The sequence below is a fragment of the Galleria mellonella genome, unplaced genomic scaffold (assembly GCF_026898425.1).
Source record: "Galleria mellonella isolate WM207_F2 unplaced genomic scaffold, CSIRO_AGI_GalMel_v1 utg21, whole genome shotgun sequence".
Taxonomy (NCBI): Eukaryota; Metazoa; Arthropoda; class Insecta; order Lepidoptera; family Pyralidae; genus Galleria; species Galleria mellonella.
Genome location: NW_026442037.1, coordinates 4688885 through 4699823, shown reverse-complemented (window position 1 = coordinate 4699823; position 10939 = coordinate 4688885). Strand labels below are relative to the sequence as shown.

General features: G+C 40.9%; 1 protein-coding gene across 1 annotated transcript; it reads right to left on the bottom strand.

Annotated features, from left to right (window-relative positions):
- Positions 1-408: 408 nt before the first annotated feature.
- Positions 409-2505, bottom strand: LOC128200544 (proline-rich protein 12-like). The gene has a single exon (XM_052894311.1). The coding sequence runs from the start codon at positions 2503-2505 to the stop codon at positions 409-411; it is 2097 nt and encodes a 698-aa protein (XP_052750271.1).
- Between the last annotated feature and the right edge of the window lie 8434 nt (positions 2506-10939).

Here is a 10939-nt window from a genome sequence, read left to right as displayed (position 1 = left end):
ACCTTCACCCATATAGGCGACAGACGTTGTCGGTGATTCGACGTGCCTCGGCTAATTCAATTTTCACGCCTCAACAGTAATCGATTCGTATCTCGTCAATACTAATATTGAAAGCATCTATTTACGAAATTGTTTATTAGGAAACTTATAAGTAACAATTTTCTTAACACTAAATATAAAAATATAAGACTATTTAATCAAGTACAAATATAGCAATACATATAAACTAGATCATCACAGGAGAAGCATCTTTGCTCTTTCGATTTCTAGAACGGTTTAATACATCAATTTGGTGAACATTGAGCAAATGACGTCTTTGAATTTATGACGAATTAGGAACGCAATTAACGCATTGTCCTTGGTTTAAATAAATAATTATTATTATGGCGGGTACTGGGCGAGGTGTCGTCAAGCTCGCTCGTTGCCGATCCTCACGGACTTGCTGGAGAGAGTGGAAACGCGAGGCCGCGGGTCGTCCACCTGCACGTTGGTGGCGCGAACGAAGCCTGTTCTGTATCCCGTCTCCCGTACGCGGGCGTTGGGGCTAAGTTTGTCTGTTCGTTCTTTTTCATCAGCACGTCCTGATTCATTGGTGCGTTCTTCGTCTTTCAGAGACCGTTCTTTTTCGTCTGCTCTGCCTGAATCGTCCGATCTACCGGAATCATCTGTCCTTCCGGAATCGTCCGCCCTTTCAGAGTCGTCTGTCCGCTCATCTTCTCGAATCTTTTCGGGATCCTCTTGAAGGCGTTCATGATCGTCTAGAAAATGCCCATTCCTTTCATCCTCTGGCGCTTGCTCGAGCCGTGCGAGATCTGCATCTTTCGTCGGCGGAGGAATAGTAAGCGCTCTATAAAATTTCTCCTCTTCAGAAATTGGAAGCTTTTTACCAAAATAGTCATAGTCGCCGGCAGAGTATTCACCTTCAACATCGTCTTCTTCTTCTGCGGAACGAGTTTTACGATTTTGTTTACGACGCCGTTTACGTCGAACTGGCGCTTCTGTTCTGTAAATAGGAACACTATCCTCTCCTTCTGTATCCGATTCCGGATAGTTCTGATTCTCCTCTGACTCTTCAGCCTCGTTACTTTCATTTTCATCTCGATCTGGTCGTTCAGGGCGGTCTCTATGTAATTTTTTTGGTCGTTTCTCTTTATATATGGGGGGCACGCGGACTGTAACTGTGTCAATTTGATTTGGGTTATGTTCTGTTGGGGGAAGGACTCGCGGTCTCAAAGGACGCCTTGGGTCTTCAGTAGTGGTCGTTACCTCACTTTCATCATCAGCTTCTGGCAGCGGTAGAGTTATTCGATTTCGGTTTGGACGAGAGCGCTGTATACTTTGGTGAGAATCTTTATCGCCGACTCTTCGAATTTGATTAGCAAGTTCACGGTCTCCAAAATGCACTGTTTGATAATGATCCGCTGGCAGCTTTTTCGGTTTCTTCTTTTTCTCCCAGAAACGGTCAACAGCAGCGCCAAATTCTTGAACTGCTCGGGCTCGGTCACGAGATTCTTGAACATCTTCGTAGTCGTCGTCAGCTGGTTGTACTTCCTCGTCGTCATATGCTATGTAATCATCATCGACTGCATCTCGCTGAGAGTTCAATGCTTTAGCATCAACAGTATTCACTCTTTGTGTCACTCCATTTCTCACCACAAATGCGTCAACATAGACCCTCGGCTCACGCAGCTGAGGTGGCGGTAGTCTCGCTGCTCGTGGTTCAATAGCGATAGGCACAAATTGTTCTTGTTCTTGTTCGACTTCCTCGGCGGCCGGTGCCGCTGGGCTCGGAGTACTTCGTACAAAATTAAAGTTAAGTTGGAAGTTAGAAGATATGGTCTCGAGATTGGAATCGGCTTGCTGTTTAGGAGGCGGCGGTGGTGCCGGTGCACACGGCGAGGGTGTTGTCGGATTCGCCCTTGGTTTAGCGCAAGGTGGCGGCGGCGGCGGAGGCGGTGGTGGTGGAGGGGGAGGAGGAGGCGGTGGCCTCGGTTTACGCGGAGCAGCCCGAGGTTTAGGGCAAGGTGGCGGTCGTGGAGGTGGCGGTGGAGGTTTTTGAGCTCTACAAGGCGGAGGCCCGGCTGCACGCGGGGCGCCGCAGGGTGGTGCCGCGGGGGCCGGGGCAGGCGCCGGGGCGGGAGCCGCTCCCGCTTGCAGTGGCAAATCTATACCGGGCACAGGTGCGAGTGGTGGTGGAAATGCAGCCTGCGCAGGTTTCCTTGCGACGCTGTATCCGAGCACATCCGCGAGTCCCCTGAACACTATATCGCCGAAGGTTCGTTTCCTTCTGACCACGGGTTCATTGTCACCATCTAGTTCCACTAGTGTGTCGTTGTCTAACTGGATGATCGTGCCGTTGCCGAGGATGACGGTATTGGGTGTGCCGTCTCTGGCGTCACCGGGCACGACGGTGGCGTTGGCGAGGGCGTCCGCGGTGAGGGCGGCGGCGCTGCGTGCGGCCGCGGCGGCGGCCAGCAGCAGCAGCAGAGGCGCGGCGGGGCGCATGGCGCATGGTCAAGTGTCGCGCGGGAGGGCGCCGCCCGCGGTTTTGTTGCGGCCGCGGTTGCTCAAGCGTCGTCACGCCCCGCCGCGCGCCGACCGCACTCCGCGCCCTGCGCCACTCGTCTCGCCGCTTTGGGGTGGAGCGTGCAATGACAAAGCGTCCACAATTAATTGCTAATCTTTTGAGACATTGGGAATTCAATTTTGTTCCGATTGTTACACTTGTTTAGTATCTATTTTGAGACCTTAGTGTTTGTTGTCCGAGTGTCATAGTCCATTGCCAGCTGATTGACTTCACGTCGCGGTCTTAACTTTTGATTTTTGTAATGAACCACCGTTGTATTTATAGTTTTTATATATAGAATTTTGACGTTGAAATTATAATTTATATAATTTTGATTCTGCCGCCAAAAAGCTGCGTATCCGCTTGCATATCTGTATTTAAGTTTGATAGTTTATGTAGAGCAGTTAAATTACTGAATTACGGAGGCAAAACAATTTGGTTCACAGGAATGGCAAGACACCTACTACGCGTCACAGTATATACTGTGATTCTTTAGATGGGCCCTCAGCTTGTTTGCTTTTCCACGTTGCGTAAAAATTTGCAAGAGGATAAATTATCCTGTTAATAATAATAAATGTTTAGAGTTTGTAACAATGGTTGTATAGAATACATTATGTATGTAATTCAGGCGGACAACGCCGTAGGATACAGCTAGTAATATAATTACATTACCTATTACATACATTGTAATGAAAATATTATCGGTATAATGATCAATAATTAATGTTTCTTGTGTTACGTAAATATTTGAGTTATAGGTAGCCATTTCACATTATTGTAAACAAATTAGCTGCGGTCTATTCTCGTACAATTTCTAATTACTGCACGAAAGCCGCGCCTTTTGTCGTTATAAAAATAAATTTGTTTTGTGTTTATTAGTGGCCGATATAATTTTGCGCGCATTTCGACATTACTATCGAGCTTTCCGCTAGTGTTTACATGTAAATTGAAATGTCGAACACAAGGTCACTGAGCTCGCACGCCCCTAACACGATGTTAGGATAGTTTATAATAATTATGTTTAGTAATGGACTATAATAAATTGAGCAAGCTAATTTCAAATTTATGGAGTAATTATTAAAATTACTGTTTGTACAACGCTTTATATTAAATCTGGGGTTCCCAAACTTATTTTGTCTATTGCCCACTTTGAGAATAAATTATATTTTAGCGTCTCCACTTTTTTTTTTCACTTATTTAAAAACCACTATTACTTCAAGATCAACAAATCACCCCCCAAGCCTCTACACAACGCCACCATTTTGTTCTGAGTCTCTTATCGCCCTCTCTTAGGCCTGCAGCGCCCACAAGGGGGCGTTATCGCCCACTTTCGAAAAAGCTGTATTAAAATCACATGTTTGAAGGGTGAGATGAGTATTACCAGGAAATCAAAAGATACAAAGGCTAAGTACTTTCATCATTATCAACACAGCCTTTAATTGAACATAAGCCTCTTATTTGGCTTTGCAGTAGGTGCCACGTTTGGCAGGCGGATTGGCAACCGTAGTTAGGTTTTGTTGATGTTTTAAGGACACTGCTGTCCATCCTTCGCCCTCCCTTAGTCGCCTCTTACGACACTTACAGGAAAGGAAGGGGTGGTCTATTCTTTACTGAGACCTACACGGCTTGGGTACCTCTGTCCCATTCGTGTTTCAACCGTGAAGCAGTTGTGTTTGCATGGCTGTGTTTCGGTTTGAAGGGTGGGATATGGTGTGAATTTATTGAATACAGAGGAATAACACCTGAGTCCTCAGGAATGGCAACGCATGGGGGGTATCATGGGCGAAACAGTATACTCTGTTATGTCCATGGTACTGCTCATGTCTATAGGCGACGGTTACCACTTTCCATCAGGTGGGCTGTCAGCTTGTTTGCCATTCTAAGTTGTATAAAAAGAAACTATATATTGACTTAGTAATAAATCTATTAAATACCAGTTATTCAGTATATAATATCGAAATTAAAAAATCGATTGATAGATATCCGACGTAAAGTAATTATTGTTGTGTAATTAATTGTATTATATGCCCGATGTAGGCTAGGCTTTTCCTTTAAGACGTTATTTTATTTATTTTATTTTACACTTTATTGCACCAAACAAAAAGAGAAATAACAAATACAGTAAATATTAATGAGAAGTGATACAAAAGGCGGCCTTATCGCTGAGCAATCTCTTCCAGACAACTTTTGAGTAGAGGACATTGAGAAAAATACAAAGGGTAGGTGCCGCACTATTAAGTCTTTTTTTTATACAACTTAGAATGGCAAACAAACTGACGGTCCACATGATGAAAAGTGGTAACCGTCGCCTATAGACATGAGCAGTACCATGGATATAAACAGAGTATACTGTTTCGCCCATGATACCCCCCATGCGTTGCTATTCCTGAAGACTCAAGTGTTATTCCTCCGTACCCAGTAAATTCACGCCATATACCACCCTTCAAACCGAAACACAGCCATGTAAACACAACTGCTTCACGGTTGAAACACGAATGGAACACACATTTTAAGAAAAAATATAATGTACAGCGCACAATAAATATTTATTCTATTCTATTCCGACTGGTATGAACGATATCGAAGTGGGTGATGACCTTTTTTCCACCATCAATGTCCAGAGGAATCCAACATATAGATATGGCAGCGGTACCGATATTACCCATGCCCAATGATATGCCGAGTGGTCCCGGCATAGAATGATCCACTCTTTACTTTTCTTTAGGTGTCGTAAGAGACGACTAAGGGAGTCTAATAGTCGAGGGATGGACAGCAGCGTCCACGATAACTTATACGTTATCATGAATGCTGCTGTCTACCCCTCGACTATTAGGTATAAGGTAGTGTGGATGTCACAGTGTGTACTGCGATATTCATAGTGCTCTCATTCATGTCTGTAGGCGATGGTTAACGTTTTCCATCAGATGAGCTGCCAATTTATTTGGCATTCTAGTAGATTGTTAATAATGGGGTCTAACGGTCGTACTGTTAGCGTTATACTCTGTCAGGTCGACCTCCACTCGGTCACTCCTGGTAATAATTACAATGGTTGATTGTTGGTGAAGTTGTTATTAATCCAAACTATTCCATTTTCATCCTGAAAAAAAAAGACAAAGGGCCTACCATGAAATGTCCAAAATTTTGTAGCCGAACGAAATATAAATATGATGTTAAAGTTAACACATACTGTTTAAATATATTAAAATATCATTCCTTTGGACTTTAAAGGTAGGATTTATAATGAACAAAATGTTAAGCTCCATTTACCATATAGTGTTATATCTATAGGACTAGGTTATGTCTCTAACTTACAGCATACTTTATGCACTGATATAAGCTACTCGTAATACTGATTCACACGAGCAAAATCACACAGCTAGCATTTGGCAGTAGACAGTAGACTTTTCATTACAGAATGACAGAGTGATATTTCATTAGAATTCGTATTATTATTTATCTAGATTTCAGTGGTGAATGTCTCAACAAGATTATTTAATCAGCCGGTGACCACTTGGCAGGTAAAATTACTCACAAATTAGGTAACGCTGAAAATATTTCGTGCCACCGCTGACACTTTGTTTAATCGTTGCTTAACTTCTATCCTGTGGACTTTACTGAGTCATCACACTGTGAAGTGATGACGGAATCATCACTTCTGTCATTATCTGTTTACTGCTAAACATAGACCTTCTTCATAGACTACCATAAGGAACAGTCTTGAGCCACCTGCATCCACTGACTCCCTGCAATGCATTTGACGTCGTCACTCCATCTAGTGGGGGAGTCATCCTACACTGTATACTTGTATATGTAATTGAAAATTAAATATATGATGTACCTGTATAAAATAGGAAATGGATAAATTCAATAATTAATATTTGCATGCCATTTGATGTGGCGAAACATAATGGACATCTTATAAACTTCACAAATGCAACACCTTTTCTACAATGTTTCTAGCAAATAAATTTCATTTCATTTCATTTCACTGTGTTTGCCCGTACGGAGTTGCCACGCAAGAACCTTCCTTCACCATCGATTGTCGGTTTTTCAAGCTGTGTGACCATCCCATTGCTACTTTAGCTTGCTTATTTTTCGGGGTATGTCGGTTACTTTGGTTCTTTTGCGGATATCGTCCTTTCGGATTCTGTTACGTAAAGGCTCCGAGCGGGAGCACGCATGAAGTCTAAAATTGCTTATTAAATAAAAGGTACGTCATCATCAGTATCAGCTATTATCATATCATCATATTATCGAATTATCGACGTTTGCAGACACTACAAAGAGTTCCATCGGTAGACTGAAGATTGCATCTTGCACAGGGAAACATTTTGCAGAGTTGAGTGTTTATTGTTATTCACACTCAACAATTTGAACACCACTGGGTATTATTGAGAACGGAGGGTAGTTACTTATTTAATATGTCTATTGATACACTGATTGAACACTGTTTTATATGTTTAATGGTATGAGTCGACCTATATTTTTATTATAAAGTACAAAGTCTCACTTTACTAATAAGATAAATTTTTATTTATTTTATTTATTATTTATTTATTTATTTATTTAACAAAGTATGTTTGTATTAGCACAGAATTTATCATTGCCTCCTACACTAGGCTGAGCCTGTCCTGTAGGAAGCAGTACTCGTGTTATCATATACATGCATATAGATATTAAACATAGGCTTTTTAGCAGTACTCACAATTGTGTAACTAATCTGTATAATACAATTATTTTATTTATTTATTTTTTCTTCTCTCACCACCAATACACATGTATAAATAAGTATTATGAATGAGTGTGTGTGCATGCGTGTGTGTGTGGTGTGTGTCTCTCTGTGTGTGTGTTTGTGTGTGTGTGTGTTTGTGTGTGTGTGTGTGTGTAAATCAAATTATGAATGGTTTAAAGGATTTTGGCATCGAATTTACAAAATAAATACAATAGACACAATCGCAGTTAGACTTTGAATGAATGAATGAGTATACTTTATTTGCATTATACAATATAGGAAATAAGCAAGACAATTAACAAATATAACGATACAATTGTACAAGTACAGTAAGGCGGTCTTATTGCTGAGAGCAATCTTTTCAAGACAACCTTAAGGTTTGGTTTGGCCCTCGACTATTAAATTCCCTTAGTCGCCTCTTACGATTCCCACTGGAAAGATAGGGGTGGTTCATTCTACGCAGAAACTACACGATGGCGATACGAAGCAAAAAGGTAGATAAATAATAATGAAGACTATCTTGGTGATGTAGCGGTCAACTTCCGAAGGTCGTAGGTTCGATCCCCGCACAATGATAACTGTGTGTTCATCGGTACGTCTGTTTGTGTTGATCTTTTATTTTTCTATCTGTACTGATGTTATAAAGAGGAATGATTTGATCGTTTCTTTGTAACAGATAAATTCAAAAACTACTTAATATATTTTAAAAATCTTTCTCCTGTACAAGCTTATTAGCGGGTAATGTATATATTATTTCCCGTATTATATCCGTCCGAATCGCAAATTTATGTAGGTAGATTTCACGAAAAAAAAAAGTATTTTATAATACTTTTTTTTGTCTTTGTTAGCTAATACTCATAGTACAAGTTCTGCTTAGCTTTTTTTAATAGGTGAAAATGAAATAGTGACCCCGCCTGTGCACGCTGGCGGGGCACCAGTGATAGATGATAGGTGACGTTGAAAGCAGGTTAGTTAGCCCATCGTGACGAATCCACAAGAATTAACCACGATGGTTTTCAGGGGGAATCGCGTGGAGGTCGACCTGATAGGGTATATTGCTAGCAATGGGGCAGTTAGACCCCATGACTAACAATCTCTTTCCCCGTCAGTTCTGCTTAGTTTGGAATTACTTAATGTCATATATTTATTTAAGGAGGATAAGCTGGCTGAAGTGGCAATGCGCTGGTCACACAACAACCAATGGTCACACAAAAACGAATGGGGATGAAAAGTTATTTAGTGGCGAATCCGTACAGGCAAACGTAGCGGAGGACAACTCTCCACTAGATGGAGCGACGACCTTAAATGCATTGCAGGCAGTCAGTGGATGTAGATGGCTCAGGACCGTACCTTATGGCAATCTATGGGAGAGGCCTATATTTAGCAGTGAACGGATAATGTCTGAGATGGTGATGATATATTTATTTGATCTATCTATCTATCCTATTTAAGGGCTGCGCTCTTGTCGGTGGAGCTCTTGCGCCTCACTACAATTTTCAGCGAGTCTCTTCACCTCTTGATACGACACGACACCAACTCCTTTCTTAATCTGCCTGATGTAACTATGTCTCGGTCTCCCTCTTCCCCTCCTTCCTTCTATCTTACCTTTTTTTTATACCACTAAGGTAGCAAACAAGCATACGGCCCACCTGATGGTAAGTGGTTACCATAGCCTATGAACAACCTCAATACCAGAGGAGATATACTCAATACTCGTGCGTTGCCGACCCTGAAGAAACCTCTTTACCCTTTTTGAACCCCATGCTGTAGTCTCTTGGGAAAACCTTCTATTATAATGTTCATAAACTCGTCGTGACGTATCAAGTGTCCCAACATTAACTATATGTTATGTATACTATATAGAACTATTGAGGACAGAAGGGATTCTGTCCTCAATAGTTCTAATAATTTGCGTCCTTTCCTTAATAGGGTCATTGCAAATATACCTAATATTTGATATGTTTATATAAATACTTTTTCTTTAATAATGCTAACTTGAGTATGCATCCTGTGCATTGAGGGTATATCAGCCAGTCCATCTTTTTATATAACGTAACAATATTTGCTCGCGCATCAAAATATAAGTTGTGTTATATAATCCAATCTATTTGTGTATAAAATTATATTAAAATCCATTCGGCCGTTTAAACACGACTGTGTCACCAAAAATCTTTCAGATTTAATAGTAGGAAGTAAGATTGATTGAATAGATGAGGCAAGATGTAAGACAGAAGGGTGTTTATCCGCACAGTGAGAACAAAACTGTGTCACATTTTTTGCGGAATGAGACGCCACGATATTGGACATGAAGGATGAATGACCATAATGAGCGTAGACAGCAGTTGCACAACCGAGCCGCGGTCAAGGGCGCCTCGTGACCTGAGCGAGATATTTATTAGCTTTTAGTAAATATTATATTTATTGGTATACTAGCTGTATCCCGCGGCGTCGCCCGCGTGTGTCATAGAGCATTCTATATGTTAGAATATAACCAAACCGTGTATCTGTTTAAATCCGTTCATTACATTTTCAATTTCAGTAAATAGCCGTGTGGTCCCGGCATAGAATAGATCACCTTTTTCTTCACCGTGGGTGCCGTAGGAGGCGACTATGGAAATTTAATGGTCGAAGGATAGGCAGAAGCGTTCCTCTTAAAACATCTTTAAAAGTCTAACTGCGCTTGCCAATCCGCCTGTCAAGCGTAGCAACTACTGGCAAAATATCCAAATAGGGGGAGGCCTATGTTTAACAGAGGACAGTTGATAGCTGATACGACGAAGATGATGATGGAAAGTGATGTGAATTGTCTTCACAGACCTTCACGCAACAGTACGCGGACCATAAAGATTCATATTCCAAAATACTGTGGCTCCCGTTAGTTAAAAGAAGAGTTTTGAAATTTGTTGAGTAGTTTTTGACTAAGGGATAACTTTACAAACAAATATACAAAAAGAGGACAAATCTTTATAATATTACTATAATACATAATACCGAAAATACATATAATAGGAACTTGTCCTATGAAGTCTACTATTATTAGCAGTACAACAAAAATGGTTCCGTCGAAAGATGTCGTATGATCTTTTGAAAATGAAAGTATTAAAAGTGAAAAGGGAGACCACCACTACTTTCACCAGAGGGAGACTTTGTACAAAAGTCGATTGCTTGGGTACCTCTGTCCCATTCGTGTCTCAATCGTGAAGCAGTTGTGTTTGCATGGTTGTGTTTCGGTTTGAAGGGTGGGATATGACGTGAATTTACTGGGTACAGAGGAATAACACCTGAGTCCTTAGGAATAACAACGCATGGAGGGTATCATGGGCGAAACAGTATACTCTGTTATGTCCATGGTACTGCTCATGTCTATAGGCGACGGTTACCATATTCCATCAGTTGGGCCGTCAGCTTGTTTGCCATTCTAAGTTGTATATAAAAAAAAAAGAAAATCCCATTTTTTTTTCATTAAAGAAAGAAGAAAAATACGTATACTAAATGTATTTTACTTTATTGCTTTTTAAAATCATCATAGCAAACATATCCGAAAGAAGAATGAATGTTACTATTACGCCAGGAATTTTACTGCAATCGTATGTATTTTATGATCACAATTATGTCAATAATAATAGATATATATGGTCATA

Bases quoted from the DNA above. Each gene is read 5' to 3' on its own strand.
- LOC128200544 (XM_052894311.1), bottom strand. From the start codon at position 2,505: ATGCGCCCCGCCGCGCCTCTGCTGCTGCTGCTGGCCGCCGCCGCGGCC.